The sequence below is a fragment of the Neofelis nebulosa genome, chromosome 5, assembly GCF_028018385.1.
Source record: "Neofelis nebulosa isolate mNeoNeb1 chromosome 5, mNeoNeb1.pri, whole genome shotgun sequence".
Classification (NCBI taxonomy): Eukaryota; Metazoa; Chordata; class Mammalia; order Carnivora; family Felidae; genus Neofelis; species Neofelis nebulosa.
In genome coordinates, this window is record NC_080786.1 from 55,254,057 (window position 1) to 55,271,082 (window position 17,026).

At 36.5% G+C, this 17,026-nt stretch overlaps 1 protein-coding gene across 2 annotated transcripts in view; it reads left to right on the top strand.

Annotated features, from left to right (window-relative positions):
• The window catches only part of NMD3 (NMD3 ribosome export adaptor), a 32,994-nt gene that overhangs the window by 6,064 nt on the left and 9,904 nt on the right, over positions 1-17,026 (top strand). For both annotated transcript variants that reach the window (XM_058730402.1, XM_058730403.1), the window contains exons 5-9: positions 5,604-5,684; positions 6,712-6,840; positions 7,118-7,208; positions 14,530-14,608; positions 15,549-15,645. In XM_058730402.1, the coding sequence (XP_058586385.1) occupies positions 5,604-5,684; positions 6,712-6,840; positions 7,118-7,208; positions 14,530-14,608; positions 15,549-15,645 (477 nt within the window). The remainder of the gene's footprint in view (positions 1-5,603; positions 5,685-6,711; positions 6,841-7,117; positions 7,209-14,529; positions 14,609-15,548; positions 15,646-17,026) is intronic.

Genomic DNA, 17,026 nt, shown 5'->3' on the forward strand with positions numbered 1-17,026 from the left:
ACTACCCTTTCTCCATTTTGCTTGCCCCCACAGTCCCCTTCCTTCTGGCAACAATCAGTTCTCTGTATTTATAGGTCTCATTCTGCTTTTTGTTTGTTCACTTGTTTTTTTAGATTCCACATATGAATGATACCATGTGGTATTTGTCTTTCTCAGTCTGACTTCTTTTTTTTTTTCTGACTTATTTCACTTAGCTTAATGTTCTCTAGGTCTATCCATGTTGCTGTAGATGGCAAGATACCATCCTTTTTTTTAATACTTATTTTTATTTATTTTGAGAGAGAGGGAGAGAGAGAATCCCAAGCAGGATCCACGCTGCCAGCACAGAGCCTGATGCGGGGCTTTAACCCACATACTGTGAGATCATGACCTGAGCCGAAAACAAGAGTCAGATACTTATCTGACTGAGCTACCCAGGTGCCCCAAGATATCATTCTTTTTTGGCTGTGTAATATTCCATTCTCTATATACCACATCTTTTTTATTCATTCATCTACTGAGGGACACTTAGGTTCCTTCTGTATCTTGGCTATGACAAGTCATGCTGTAGTAAACATAGGACTGCATATATCTTTTTCAGTTAGTATTTTTTTTTCCTTTGGTTAAATAGTAGTGGCGTTATTGTATCATATGGTATTTCTGTTTGTTTGGTTTTTTTTTTAGATTTTTTTAAAGTTTATTCATTTTGAGAGAGACGGGGGAGGGGCAGAGAGAGAGAGGATCCCAAGCAGGCTCTACACTGTCAGCGCAGAGCCTGATGCAGGGTTCAAACCCACGAAACGTGAGATCATGACCTGAGCTGAAACCAAGAGTTGGTGGCTCAACCAACTGAGCCACCCAGGTTCCCCTGGTATTTCTATTTTTAATTTTTTGAGGAACTTCCATACTGTTTCCCACAGTGGCTGTACCAATTTACATTCCTACCAATAGCAATGCATTTTGTTGAATTTTTCTGAAGGTTTGATAATTTTTTTCAAAAATTTCCTTCTGTTCTCCTAATTTGGCTCTGGAGTCAGTTTTTTGTGTAACTTGGTCTCATTTTTGTACTTCTCACTTTCAGGCTTTTGTCAAATGTCTGATGAGCCTTAATAATTCTTTAGTTCATTCAGCAGCGTTTATTAAGTGTCAGCTCTGTGCCAGTCTGCTTTTGGTCTTGGGGATATAGCAGAGACAAAATGTCTGTCTTAGGGAACTTTTATTCTATGTTTTTTTTTTTTTTTAAGTAGACCCCATGCTCAGGGTGGGGCTTGAACTCAACTACCTGATCCTGAGATCAAGAATTGGACATTCTACTGACAAAGCCACCCAGGCGACCCTAGGGAACATTCATTCTAGTTGGAGGAGAGGGTGTGGAGTAGGCACTGAACAAAATAAGTCGGTATATTATACGGTATATTAAAAGGTCTAAATTCTGTGGGAGGAAAAACCAGGAAGGGGCTAAGAACTACACAGGGAAGAGTTGTAATTTAAACTAGAGCAGTTGGCATTGTATGTCATCTATATTCAAACAAGTGAAATAGAGTGGTTAGGTAATGCCTCACTGATAAGGTGACATTTGAGTAAACCTTAAAAGCAGTATGAGAGGGAGCTGTGCAGGAATCTGGAGAAGAGACTTAATGGGTAGAGAAAACAAGTAGAGGCAGGAGCATCCCTGTGTGGAGAGAGTGGAGTGAGGAGGGGAAAAGTAGTGTGGGATGAAAACAGCAATCATGGAAAGTCATGGAAGGTCAGGTTTTTACTCTGAATGTAATGGGTAGAGTAGGTATAGTGTAGAGTAGTAGCAAGATGAATGATTTATGTTTTAGCAGGATCCTTTGCCATTGTGTTTAGAATGCATGTGAAGGAGGTGGGGGTGAAGGTAGAAGTAGGGACCTATGGGGAGTGATTGTAGTAATCATAAGTAATGGTGGTATTTGGGTCAGTAGTAGAGGTGGTAAGAAATGGACGGTTTCTGCATCTACTTTGAAGGTAGTCAGTAGGATTTACTTATGAAGCTGGATGTGTGTATGTGATAGATGAGTATAAGTATGATTTGACATCCATGATTCTTGAGCAACCAGAAGGAGGGAGTTGCTGTTAGTAGGTAGTGAAGACTTCAAAAGGAGCAGGTCAGGGTGGGAGAGATTAGAACTATCTCATAGTGGTACTTAGATGTCCATTAAACATGGAAGTAGAAATAGTAGGCAGCTGGATAAATCAGCAGGGGGGTGGTCCAGACTGGAGGTAATGAATTTGGGATATAGATGCTATTTACAGCTGTGAACTTGAATATTTCCTAGGGAGTTTGGCTAGAGAAGGGAAGCAATTTGAGGACTGAATTCTGGGATCTTTTACTGATAAAAGCTTGGGAAGATGACAAATCAAAGGACACTGAAAAGGAGTTGCTAGATGAAATAGATGAAAAATTAGGTGAGTGTAGTGTCTTGGAACACAAGGGAGGTATTTTACAAAGGAAGTGATTGTGTAATTTACAGCTAATGGGTCAAGTCATGAATTCTGTAGATTTAGCAATGTGAAGATTACTAATGACTTTAATGAGCAATTTATGTGTAGTGGTGGAGATAAAAAGACCTGATTTGAATGGAAATGAGAGAACAGGACAGGAATTGGAGGTGACAAGTATAGGTAATTCTTTTTTTCCTTTTTTTTTTTTTTGAGATTTGCTCTAAAGGGAAACAAATGGGGCAATGGGTAGAGGGAAATAAGGGGAAGGGACCCATTTCTCAAGATGTGAGATGTTGTAGTTATATTTGTAAGTTATCTAGGAGTTGTAGAGTACAGAGGGAACAGTTTGCACAGAGACAGAATAATTGCCTGGGGCATGCCCTTGAAGAGTGGAAAAGAGATAGTATATAACATACTTGTGGAAGAATATCAACAAATATTTGGCACTTACTCTCTCCCAGGCACCATTTTGGGAACCTGGAATATTTTTGTGGAACAAAACAAGTATCTCTGCTCTCTAATGGTGCATTCTTAAATTTTTTTTTTCAACGTTTTTTATTTATTTTTGGGACAAAGAGAGACAGAGCATGAACGGGGGAGGGGCAGAGAGAGAGGGAGACAGAATCGGAAACAGGCTCCAGGCTCCGAGCCATCAGCCCAGAGCCTGACGCGGGGCTCGAACTCACAGACCGCAAGATCGTGACCTGGCTGAAGTCGGACGCTTAACCGACTGCGCCACCCAGGCGCCCCTAATGGTGCATTCTTAAGGTTGGTCTTGATAGGAGCAAGGACAGTTCATTTGTGGTAACAGGAGAGAATGTATTGGTAAGTGGGAACTTCTGGAAAATCTTCTGATTACTTTTCTAATTGAGAAATGAAGTCTGGGCAGTAGTTATGAGGGAAAAACTATTAGATGTTTGAGGGTGGAGGAGAAGTTGTGAAATAGTCCTCCAGTGAGTGGGAGAGAGAGAATGTACTAGAATGATGTTGTATGGTTACAAAGATTACTGTTAAAAATTTAAAGACTAGCATGATGTGTATTTCTTTCTGTAACGCCATCAGTTGTACAGGTAAGGCATGGGGCAGGCAGTGTACTGAATTTAACAAAGATTGTGATTTAGCCAGATGACTAAAGTAAAGTGAGAGAGGGACCAAGGGAATTGAGTGTATGCATGAGAATGGTTTTGATGATTGATCTTGAAATTAAGCTAGGATATGATGGAAGTGAGTAGATAAAGAGGTATGAGAGATAGTGAGAAGGTGGTAGGGTGAATAGATCGTGGGTTGCAATAGGTTGCAGGGGTTTTAGTGCCCAGGAGCTAGAGCAAATGAGCTGGAAAGATAAGAGGTGGGAGACGGGATGTTTGGAGTTGAGATTTTGGAGAGGTTTCAGTTATTGGTAAAACTTACTGGTAAAAGGATATGAATAGCTGAGATAGAAGGAGGACGAGATCTTGTAAGAGGAACTCAAAGAAGGGAGATGCTAGGGTATTGTAAGGATATTGAAATCACTAAGTACTAATATTGTTGGAAACAACAACAGTGAGCCAGGAGCTAAAGTCTTTGAGAAATGAGAGGGGTGACCCAGGGGTTAACAGATGACTATAACAGAGTGGGTAGCATAGCCTTCAGATTCAAAACTGGGTGTGTTTAAGGAGGAGGCAGGGAGGTGGTTTGGAATTAGCAGTTAAGAGCAAGAAGGACACCTGTCTAGCTCTTGGTCCAGTGATAGGAATTAAAACAGAACAATTAGTCCTTAATTAGCTTTAGGGGAGCATTCTATGTAAAGAGATCTAGAAGGTGAAGGGAATGTTTAGCAAAAAGATTGAGCATTTAGGAGGCTTTGTTGTGTTAGTGAATGTTGAGTTCCAGAGGGCGCTGTGAAAGGGTTTCAGAATTTTTGGAGGAGTGTTAGATGGGACAGAATAGGGAATATATGTAATTGGAGTGTGGGAGATGAGGGGTGACTGAAATGTTTGAGGATGTTGTAAAGAAGAATAAAGGGCCCAGTTAAGTTGATCAGTTCTGACTGTCTGAGGACGGATAGTGTGGTGAGGCTGTGTTAGGGAATGTTGAAGTGGGTGTCAAGGGTCTTCTCTCCATTCCTGTGGATGAGGTTGGAAGCTGAGGGAAGGGCAGTCTTAGAGCCTTTGGGCTGCCTTCTTGACCCTTGCAGATGGAGACTGAGGGAATTAAACACTGCCTGTCACCCTCTTGTACCTGGGTTTTGCTTTAGGGGAACCAGTCATGTGAGGAGGGTTTTACTCTGGAGAGCTGCATCTACACTAGCAAGTCTAGTTCTCATCAGACAAGAGTTGACAAAATCATCATCTGCCCACTGATGTCTCCCAAATCTGTTCTCTTCAGCTCAGTTTTCTCCATAGAGCTCCAAATCAAATATATATCTTACTATCCTCTGAACAATTTCATTTGGGTGTATCATACATAAACCCTCTTAAATGTCTGAAACCAAAAATAGTATCTTCTCTCCATCAAATCTGTCCTTTGTTTCAGAAAAATAGTTATTACCTGGATGCCCAAGCTGGATACTTGAGCATCATTTTAGAATCTGTTCTTTTCATCCTTCCCATATACAGTATCACTCAATCCTGTAAATCTTATCTCCTAAATAACTCATGGGTCTTTCTGCTTCTTTTATTTCCAGCACTTCTTAGTTCAGGTCACCTGCACTTTCTGCCCAAGTTATTGAAACAGCCTCCATTTTTGTTCCAATCCTCTTCTTCCTTGAAACACCCATTTTAGCCATATTGAGCTACATTCTGTTCTTTACATACAGCAAACTTTTTTGGCCCCTGCTGATTTAGCGGTAAGTTACCATTGTGGATTCAGTATTCAATATGAGACTCCCTTTAATGAATTTTTTAAAAAACCAATGTATTTAATGTAGAGAGAATAATCCAACTAGAAACTTGTTCGTGAGATTTCTTGTAAATGATGAAGTCATTAGATCGTCCTTTTATTTGCTCTTTTTGTTGCCATACCTCTAATGATAATTTTTTTTTTTTTTTACTGATGTTGTTGAGTAGTGATGCCAATGAGATTCCTTAAACATCCTATGAAATCTATTAATGAGTTCTTTCATCTTTTTTCTCTGGTGGGAATTTAGGTTTCTTTTTGTTTGTGTTTTTTTTTTGAAGGTACGGCTTGTAGATGCAGGTTTTGTTTGGACTGAGCCCCATTCTAAGAGACTTAAAGTTAAACTGACTATTCAGAAAGAGGTAAGCTATACAAAGTTTCTCAGCATGTCTAAATTGTAGGTAGTGAAAATGAGGAGATATTGGTAAGTTTACCTTATGGCTTGAATAGCTTAAAAGGGAAAGAGTAATCTTAATTTTAACTTTTGTTTTCTTTTGGGTCATCTGCACAGATGATCAGGTTGCTAGTAAGACCAGCTGTTGCTAATGATTAGTGGGCTAAAGTAATTTTTAAAAGTTAGGAAAAAGATTGAAGTAAAAGCATGAGCTAAGACAGTGTTTCTCAAACTTGGCTAATCATCACAGTAATTCACATTAAGTGAATCCAACTGGATCCGTCTGGATGTGACACCCAGAAATCTATGTTTAAAAACTTCCCAGGTGATTTCTGGTGATTGGCCATGTTTGGTAACAATTTAAGTAAGGAATGTTTGTTTGTTTTTTTAGAGTTTTCTTTGTCTTATTTTTTCTTCTAAGGATGAATTCTGCGCACGCGCACGCACACACACACACAAATACACACACACACACAAGTATATAGATACATAGATTCTTCAAAGACTATCTTCACAGCCACTTGAAAAGTAAATATGAAATGCGAATTTAATCCTACAAATTAAATTTACGTGTTTTTCTTAATACTATAACTTATTTTTATAGTTTTTTAATTGGTTTATTATTGATGTCCTCAAAGCATTCATGGAAAAAGACTTTAAGTTAAATAGTAACTTTGTTTTTTAAGTTTATTTTTTTTTTAATTTATTTTGAGAGACAGATAGTGAGCAACCAGGGGAGGAGCAGAGAGAGAGGGAGACAGAATCCCAAGGGGGTTCTGCACTGACAGTGGGGCTCAAACTCACAGTCAGATCATGACCTGAGCTGAAATCAAGAGTTGGACATTTAGCCAACTGAGCCACCCAGGCTCCCCACAGTAACTTTAAATGTTAAAGTTCTTAAATTTGAAATATTATTTTCTTTTAAGAAAAATGTTACTAAATAAAAAGGAAAGAATGAAGGAGTGATTTTTTTTTTTTTTTTTCCCCCTTACCAGGTAATGAATGGTGCTATCCTTCAGCAAGTGTTTGTGGTGGATTATGTTGTTCAGCCTCAGATGTGTGGAGATTGCCACAGAGTAGAAGCTAAAGATTTCTGGAAGGCTGTGGTTCAAGTGAGGCAAAAGGTATTGACAGAAAGATGATGAGTGAATCCTTCATCTTGTATTTTATCTTTGTCAGTTATGAACAGTTAGTAAAACCTCCTCCTTTTTCTTTCCAAATCCTCAGGCACCAGGGATGGTCTAGGTTTCTGCAACATTCATCTTTAAAAATAGGTCACTATCACATTTAAGGTCATCTTTAGAGGTTGTTTTGTTTTAAAAATCAGTGTGCTATATCTATAGATGGTTTTTTTGTTTGTTTGCATTTCATCTATTAATCTAATAATGCATTTATGTTTAGACTTTGCACAAAAAAACCTTCTACTATCTGGAACAGTTGATTTTGAAATATGGAATGCATCAGAATACACTTCGTATCAAAGAAATTCATGGTGAGTTAAAATTTGAAAACATTTGAAATGATGTCAAAATTTATTTCAACTAACGTAAGAAGTCTTCTCTTTATTGACAATGGCTAGAATAGTACTGTCCAAAAGAATAGTTTCTTCTGTTAGGAAGGAAAAAAAATCTTAGTTCTTTATTTGTATTGTCCATTATGGTAGCCACTAGCCGTATATGGCTATTGAATACTTGAAATGTATCTGGTGCAACTGAGGAACTAAATTCTTAATTTTTTTTCTATTTTAATTTAAATTTACACTAAGTAGCTACCAGATGAGTAAGCCAGTAGCTGCATTAATATAATATAAAGTGCTATGATGGAAAATTCATCGAGATCTTGTTTTATGCAGAGATCGATTTCTGTTTGGAAAAAAATTATTTTTGAGATTTGTAAGTTCTTTTGTAGTATTTTTTAAATGTTTATTTTTGAGAGAGAGAGAGAGAAAGAGCATGAGTGCACGCACACAAGCAGGGGAGGGGCAGAAAGAAAGAGGGAGACATAATTCAAAGCAGGCTCCAGGCTCTGAGCTGTCAGCACAGAGCCGGACACGGGGCTTGAACCCATCCATGAGCTGCTAGATCGTGACCCGAGTCAAAGTTGGATACTTAACCAACTGAGCAACCCAGATGCCCCTGTAATATTTTTGTTTTTGATATGCAAATGATATATTTAGATTTCTTAAAGGTGGAATTTAAAATTTTTTGTATGATTTCATAATGGCTCCTTAGAGTATGTTCTGTCTTAGCACTTTCTGTTGATACAGTATACATGTTAGATGATGGATAAATATTTCTCTGACTGATAGTAGAAAACATAAATATTCTTAAGCAGACTCTTGAAGTTTCTTGCTAAAGGTTAATATTTGTTTGCTATTGGTGAACATGTACGTATATTGTTTTCCTAGTCTCTAAAGTATAGGCTTAGAGATACCTGTTCTTGAAGGAATGACCAAATTCTTGTATCGTACTCCTCATTTTTGAGTTCCACTGTTACTAACTGATGTGTTGCTTATATCTTGTATGTCTTGGGAAAGTACTTTTGAGAAGTGTGGTCTTGGGTCCTTACATTGGGGAGAGAATATATGTAGTGATGTCACCTGGAGAACATCTTTTAAGCTTTGTGTCTGACCTGAATGCTTTACCAGTAGACATAAGGTTAATAGTCTAAATTGGTAAAACACAATTTAATGAATACTTAAGCTATTCTTAAGGTATACTTAAGGTAAGGTCCCTTCTTGTCTGTGTAACATAGTGCCTGGTTGTTTGTGGCTAGTCACCAGGCAAAAATACATCATTGTTTTGAGTAACTTGGTTTTGAGTAACTTTTTTGGGGACGAGGAGATCCAAATATTCTAGCTAAGAAAGCAAAACACTATTATTTCTCATCACCCTGACAGATATGTACTCACAGAATTGTTTTGTAGCAAAAGACTTGGATAAGTTCTGGGTCATACTTTTTTTTTTTTATTAAATTTTTTTTTTAATGTTTATTTTTGAGAGAGAGAGTGACAGCATGAGCGGGGGGAGGGCCAGAGAGAGGGAGACACAGAATCAGAAGCAAGCTCCAGGCTCTGAGCTGTCAGCACAGAGCCTGACGTGCGGCTCGAACCACGGACTGTGAGAACATGACCTTAGCCGAAGTCAGATGCCCAACCGACTGAGCCACTCAGGCGCCCCAGTTCTGGGTCATGCTTTTGCACTCATTTTCAAAACCCAAATATTGCAAATTTAACAGCCCTTTGTTCATCCAGAGGATTTAATCTGTTTTTTTCCCCCTACTAGTTCTTGATTTGATTTAAATAAATTTTTGAATGTGCTTTATTTGTAACTTTGTTTTTAAAATCATAATAATATTAAAAATTCAGAGATAAAAATATCTATGAATAAAAGACCTCTATGTTCCATTTATCCCTTTGTTATCCCCAGTGTTAGTCCCTTAAAACAAGATCATATAATAATGTGTTCTGTATGTAAATTGTGGTAGCGTTTGTTTCCCCTTATGGGGGATCATTCTATAATATTCTGTGACCTGCCATCTTAATGTATTTGGAAACCTTGCCATGTCTTTGAACGTGGTTCTATTTCATTATTTTTAACCACTGTGTGTGTGTGCGTATATATATTTGTTAATCCTTGTATAATTAGTTATATCTTATTGGTCCACAAGATATTCCATTTTTTGCTGCTACAAATGGCACTGTATTAAATATCCTAATGTTTGTGCTTATTTGGTGGGTTTTCTGTGAGATTGAGTTCAAGAATTGAGATGACAGGGGGCACCTGGGTGGCTCAGTCAGTTAAACATCCAACTTCAGCTCAGATCACTATCACATGGGTTTGAGCCCCACCGTTGGGCTTTGTGCTGACAGCTCAGCGTCTGGAGCCTGCTTCAGTTCCTGTGTCTCCCTCTCCCTCTGCCCCTTCCCTGCCTGCACTCTGTCTCTCTCCTCTCTCTCAAAAATAAATAAAACCTTAAAAAAAAATTAAAAAAAAGAAATGACTAGGCAGGAGTATGCAATTACTAAATTTTTACATGTACTGCTAGATTGTCTTCAGAATAGTGCCAGTTTAGTCTCAGCACTTGCCAACACTATCAAATTGGTCTTTGTAATTTTTGCTGTTCTAGTAGGTAAAATAATGGTATCTTGTTTTAATTTGCATTTCCTTGATTACTAATGAGGGTTAATATTTTTATATATGTGTTAGCCATTTATGTTTATCTCTCGCTTCTTATGTGAATTGTCTTTTTTCCTCATTAATTTTGTGTCTTATTCTGGATATTAATCCCATTGTATGTATGTGTATATTATGTATGTATGTTTAGAGAGAGCTAGTGTGCATTTGAATGTGAGCCTAAGAGAGCAGATACTTTTTTTGCATTGTCACATGCCTTTTATTTAAATTTTTTATTTTTTAGTTATAGAGCTCTGGCTTATAAATTTTGTGCCTGACATAGGAAAGCTTTGTATACTCCCACAGTTATATTTTTAAAAGTAAATTATTTGGGGGGATTTTTAATGTTAACCAGTTAGAGTTTTTCCTAGGTTAATCTATCCTTTCCCACTGATTTGAAATATCTCCTTTCTTGAATACACTTTTTAAAGTTTTGTTTTAATTAATCATTTCTTCTACTTAAAACTTTTTAAATTGAGATATAATTGACATGTAACATAGTAGTTTCAGATGTACATCATAATGATTTGATGTTTGTATATATGGCTAAATGATCACCACAGTAAGTCTAGTTAATTTTCATCACCATAAATATTACAAAATTTTTTTCTTTCTACTTTTTAAAATTTTATTTTGCTTGAATTAATTGAAAGTTTGTTTTCTAATATAAATTTATTTATAAATATATATTTATACATATATAAATATAAAAATCTACAAATATAAAAATAAGTTTTCTTGAATACATATTGATTCTATGTACCTGGTGTTTATAGCTATAGCTACCTTTTTCCACTATATATTGCATATTTCTTTTATTTTCAGCAAGAGTTTCAGCTGTTTTCTTCTCTTTAGTATATACCTAGGTATAGAATTGCTGAGTCATATGGTAAATTTATAATTTATGTTTATCTTTTTTTTTTATGTTTAGCTTTTAAGAAACTGGAAGAGTTTCCAAAGTGCATGTACCATTTTACGTTGCTATCAGCAGTGTTTGACGTTCTAGTTTCTACATTGCCTCACCAATATTATGGTCTCTTTTTGTTTATGGACAGTCTAGAGGGTAGTATGAAGTGGTATCTCATTTTGTGGTTATAATTTACATTTTCCTAATGACTAATGATGTTGATTATCTTTTCATAAGGTTATTAACCATCCCTGTATCTTTTTTTGATGAAATAACTCAAAATAAATTTTGATGAAATTTATCTGAAATAACTATCCAGATCTTTGGCCCATTTTTAAATTTTTTTTTTAATGTTTATTTCTGAGAGAGAGAGAGAGAGACCACAGCAGAGGATGGGCAGAGAGAGAGAGAGAGGGAGACACAGAATCCAAAGCAGGTTCCAGGCTCTGAGCTGTCAGCATAGAGCCTGACGCAGGGCTCGAACTCACGAGCTGTGAGATCATGACCTGAGCTGAAGTCAGACGCTTAACCGACTGAGCCACCCAGGTGCCCCTGGCCCATATTTTAATTGGATTATTTGTCTTGCTAAGTTTTAGGAGTTGTTTTTTTTTTTAATTTTTTTTTAATGTTTATTTTTGAGAGAGAGAGTGAGCAAGTGTGCAAGCAGGGGAGAGGCAGAGAGAGAGGGAGACCCAGAATCTGAAGCAGGCTCTAGGCTCTGAGCTGTCAGCACAGAGTCTGATGTGGGGCTCGAACTCAGGAACTGTGAGATCATGACCTGAGCTGAAGTCAGACACTTAACCGACTGAGCCACCCAGGTGCTCCTCATCATACATATGATTTGCAAATATTTTCTGCTAACCCATAGGCTGTCTTTCATTTTCTTAATGTTATCTTTTTTTTTAATGTGATATATAAATACTTAACATGAGATGTTCCTCTTAACAAATTTTAAGTGTATAATATAGTATTGTTGACTGTAAGTACAGTGTTATATAGCAGATCTCTAGAGCCTATTCATCTTGCTTCACTGAAACTTTATGCCCATTAATTGGTAAGTAACTCCCTATTTCCCTTTCCTCCCAGTCCCTGGCAGTCATCATTCTACTCTTTGATTCCATGAATTTGAGTATTTTAGGTACTTCATATTGGTGGAATCATGCAGTATTTGTCTTTCTGTGACTGACTTATTTGATTTAGTATAATGTTCTCAGGGTTCACTCCTCTTGTTGCATATTGCAGAACTTCCTGCCTTTTTAAGGCTGAATAGTATTGCATTGTATGTACATATACATTATGTTTTCCTCTGTTGTGGAAACAACCCAAATGTCTATCATCTTGTCTACTGTGAATAATGCTGCAATAAACATGAGAGTGCTGATACCTCTTTGAGATTCTGATTTCAATTCTTTTAGATAAATACTTAGAGATTATTGGAACATATGGTAGTTCTATTTTTAATTTTTTGAAGAACCTCCATGCTATTTTTCATAGTGGCTGTACTATTTTGCATTTCCACTGGAGTATACAAAAGTTCCTTTTCTCCATATTCTCATCAATGCTTGTTTTCTGTTGTTGTTTTTTAATTTTTTTTTTAACGTTTATTTATTTTTGAGAGACAGAACGAGCAGGGGAGGAACAGAGAGAGAGGGAGACACAGAATCTGAAGCAAGCGCCAGGCTCTGAGCTGCCAGCACAGAGCCCGACATGGGGCTTGAACCCACAAACTGTGAGATCATGACCTGAGCTAACGTCAGTTGCTTAACCGACTGAGCCACCCATGTGCCCCTGTTGTTGTTTTGATAATAGCCATCCTAAAGAGTACGAAGTGATAGCTCATTGTAGTTTTGATTTACATTTGCCTGATGATTTGTGACCTTGAGCATTTTTCATATACTTGTTTGCCATTTTTGTATGTCTTACTTGGAGAAATGTCTATACAGTTTCTCTGCCCATTTAAAAAATTCAAACTTTTCAACCAGGTTATTAGTTTTTTTGCTCTTGAGTTATAGGAGTTCCTAATATATCTTGGAGATTAACTCCTTATCTGATATATATGTTTTGCAGGTATTTTCTCCCATTTTGTTGGTTGTGTTTTCACTGTGTTGATGTTTCTTTTTTCTGTGCAGAAGCTTTTTACTTTGATGTAGTGCCAGTTGTTTGTTTTTGTTACCTGTGCCTTTGATGTCATATCCATGATATCATTGCCCAGACTGGTGTCATGAAGCTTTTCCCTCTGTCTTTTCTTCTGGAAATTTTGTATTCAAGGTCTTACATTTGATTCCTTAGTCCATTTTGAGTCAATTTCTGTGTATGGTGTAAAACAAAGGTCCAGTTTCATTCTTTGCCAGGTGGATATCCTGTTTTCCCAGTGAAAAGGCCATCCTTTCCTCAGCGAATTGCTTGGATCCTCTGTCAAAGATCTATTGATTATAAATGTCACAGTTTATTTTTGGATTGTCAATTTTGTTCCATAGATCTGTATATGTATCCTATGCTAGTACCATGCTGTCTTGACTACTTAAAGTTACCAAGTTTTCAAATTGGGAAGTATATGTTCCCAACAACTTAGTTCATCTTCAAAATTGTTTTTGTTGGGGTGCATGGGTGGCTCAGTCGGTTAAGCGTCCGACTTCAGCTCAGGTCACGATCTCACGTTCCGTGAGTTCAAGCCCCGTGTCGGGCTCTGGGCTGATGGCTCAGAGCCTGGAGCCTGCTTCCGGTTCTGTGTCTCCCTCTCTCTCTGCCCCTCCCCCGCTCATGCTCTGTCTCTCTCTGTCTCAAAATAAATAAACGTTAAAAAAAATTTTTTTTTAAATTGTTTTTGTCTACTCTGAGTTATTTCAGTTTCCTATTAGCTGAGTTGTTTGGAAGAATATCTCTATAAACATTTCATAGCAGGTAGGTCTACTTTTAATTATCCCTTTGTTGCTGATTTTTAATGCTACTTCATTGTGATCAGATAATATTGTCTAATTAATGTTTGGAATTTATTGAAGTCTTAAAAATATTTGTATATGATTGTTTTATGAATATTCTGTGAATTTAAAAAATAATATATATTCTTGGGACTGTGTTCTATAATCTCAGTTAAATCAACTTTGATAGTTAATTATTCAAGTTCTATGTATCCTTCTTTTTTTAGTCTGGTCATTTTGGTTTTGATAGTCTCATACTAGTCCCCCACAATGTTGCACATGTGTTAACATTTATTAATTTCTTTTTCTCTTTTTAATAGTTTTTTTTCTGCATCTCACTTCTATGTTATTAGGTGCATTCCTATTATCTTCTTAGTAGATTGTTTATTATATAAAATATTCTTCTGTTTAGTGTTTTTCTCTCCCCTTTTGACCTTGAATTTTACTTTGTCTGAGATTAAAATTGTGAATGTTTTTGTTGTTGTTGGTTTGTTGTTTTAAAGTTTATTTATTTATTTTGACAGAGATGGGGGGAGGGGCAGGGAGAGAGAATCCCAAGCAGTCCCCACTCTGTTAGCTTAGAGCCAGATGTGGGGCTTGAACTTGGGAACCATGAGATCATGACCTGAGCTGAAATCAGCAGTTGGACGCTTAACTGACTGAGCCAGCCAGGCACCCCTAAAATTGTGAATCTTTATGTTTTCTGATAATTTAGTTTTTTACTACACATTTAATTTGTGATATAGTCATGTTAGTAGAGGAAAATTTTATTTGCAGAATGATTTTCATGTGACTTTTCTTTTCTTTTTAAAGATGGGCTGGATTTCTATTATTCCTCAAAACAGCATGCTCAGAAGATGGTAGAATTTCTTCAGTGTACAGTTCCCTGTAGGTATGTTCTGAACCTAAATGTGAGTAAGTCTAAGGAGCTGGTAATGGACATAGGTCACATCCATTCTTCAGGCTTAGACTGCTTCTCTTACATTAAAATATTTAAAACTGTAGTCGAAGGGGCTTCTGAGTGGCTCAGTCGGTTAAGTGTCTGACTCTTGATTTTGGCTCAGGTCATGATCTCATGGTTCTTGAGATTGAACCCCAAGTTGGGCTTCACTCTGACAAGGCAGAGCCTGCTTGGGATTCTCTCTCCCTCCCTCTCTTGTCTGTCTCTCCCCAGCTTGTTCTCCCTCTCTCTCTCTCAAATAAATAAATAAACTTAAAAATTGTAAAAAAAAAAGCTGTAGTAAGAATACTTACATACTTACATAATTAGTAAGCATCTGTTTGGGTTAGCCACTTTAAGGGAATTATGAGCCAAAGAGTACATAAGAATCTCTTTGGGGAGCTAGACCTCACCCTGTGATAAGTAGTATAGTGCTAAACCTTTGATTGAATGTATTTAAATAAGACAAAAGAAAGATGGGGGTAGAGAGCTTTGGGGAGAAGCTTCATGGAAGAGGAAGGCCTGAAGCTCCTAAAATGGGAAATTTTGAAAGGTAGAGTATAGTGAAAGATGAGATTAGTGTGAACAAAGGCTTGTGGTGGACATTAGTGTGGCTTTAAATGGATACTATATATAGACTACATTGGTCTGAGCCAAGGGCATGTTTTAGAGGTTTTGAGTAGGTAAAGTTGAAAAGAGGTAGAGTGCAGTTTGATTGGTGAAGGTTTTGAAGTATAAGTGGTTGAAATTAGGCTTTGCCATAATACAGGCACCAGGGAGCTATTTCAAACCTTGGACAGTGATGGTTTGATTTGATAAAAATTGATATTCTCTAGACTATCTAAGTAGGGACCTTTGTCTTTTTATTATTATAAACTTTTTTTCTTAACAGACACAAAGCCTCACAGAGATTGATCTCTCAGGATATCCATAGTAACACATACAATTACAAAAGCACTTTTTCTGTGGAAATTGTTCCAATTTGCAAGGTACTTTTTCTCATTTAATTTATGTCGATAAAAGAGTACAAGTAATTAATTGGCTTATATGTAATTATTATTAACTCCTGATTTTCTTCTGGGATTGGTTAAAAATTTAGAGTAACTCTTAAAGGATTCCTTTCTGACATATGCAGTCATGTTAAAAAGATATTAAAATAATCACACTTAAATTATAAATTGGCATACCTATCATTTTGGTGTACTAACTAAAAGGCCTGTTTGCAGTTTTTTAATGTTCATATTCCTTAAAATTTTTGATCCTATTGGACACATGAAAAGTTTTATGAAAGTTTGAATACAGGAAATGACATTAAAATAATTATCAGTGAACCACTTTGTAAAATGTGTGTAAAATGGATTTTGGCATGATGAAATTAAACAGTATTGTGAAAATGAGATCATAGAATCATTTTTGTGATTTAAAAACATCTGAATAAATGTATATCATCATTTCATTTAATTGCATTAAAGTAGAACCCTGCTTCAAAAATATAAATGAATTAAAATTCAACAAATAATTACTGAGGATCTACTAAATAGAAGGCAGTGTATTAAAGATTATATGTTTAAAGGTCTATACCATATAGGAACTTTTATATCAATATCTACTAATAATGATAAATGCCATAATTTATTGTGACCATCCCATATAAAGTTAATATATTTGAGTAAATTTCACTTCTTCACATCTCATTATAATTGGGTTAAATCATATCATTTTGAACGTGAGAAAATTGAAGCCTCGGGAGATTAGATGACTTGCCCAAAGTTACATGACTACAAAATGAAGAAGCCAGGATTTATGCCTAAGTCAGTGATTCTAAAGCTTTTATAAAGATACTTTTTCACTAATTTATGGTGTAGTGTGTAGTAACGGGAATGAAATGATAGCCTAGAACAGGGTCAGCAGGGGTGCCTGGCTGACTCAGTTGGTACAGCATGTGACTCTTGATCTCAAGGTTGTGATTTTAACTCCCCGCTGTTGGGAATGGAGCCTACTTAAAAAAAACCAAAAAACAAAAAACCCCGCAAAACAGGGTTAACAAACTTCTCTAAAGGGCCAGATAATGAATATTTTTATACAACATAAAAGAGTATTTTCATTAATATTTGGAGGCTTACTAAGTTAAAAACAAAGTACTGGACTAGGTTCTATTAGAGATGCACAGAATGCTCCTTCAGTGGAGGAGCCTATGATTAAGAATAGATATAGCTTAAAACATAACTCTTTTGTATTTTAATGTAGCTTAAAAACAGGTAACTACATTGCTGATAATATTTTCTAGTGTACACATGGACATATGTGCTTTTCATGCATTAAGTCTTTGATTACATACTGGTGCATATAGCCATGATAGACATGTAGCTC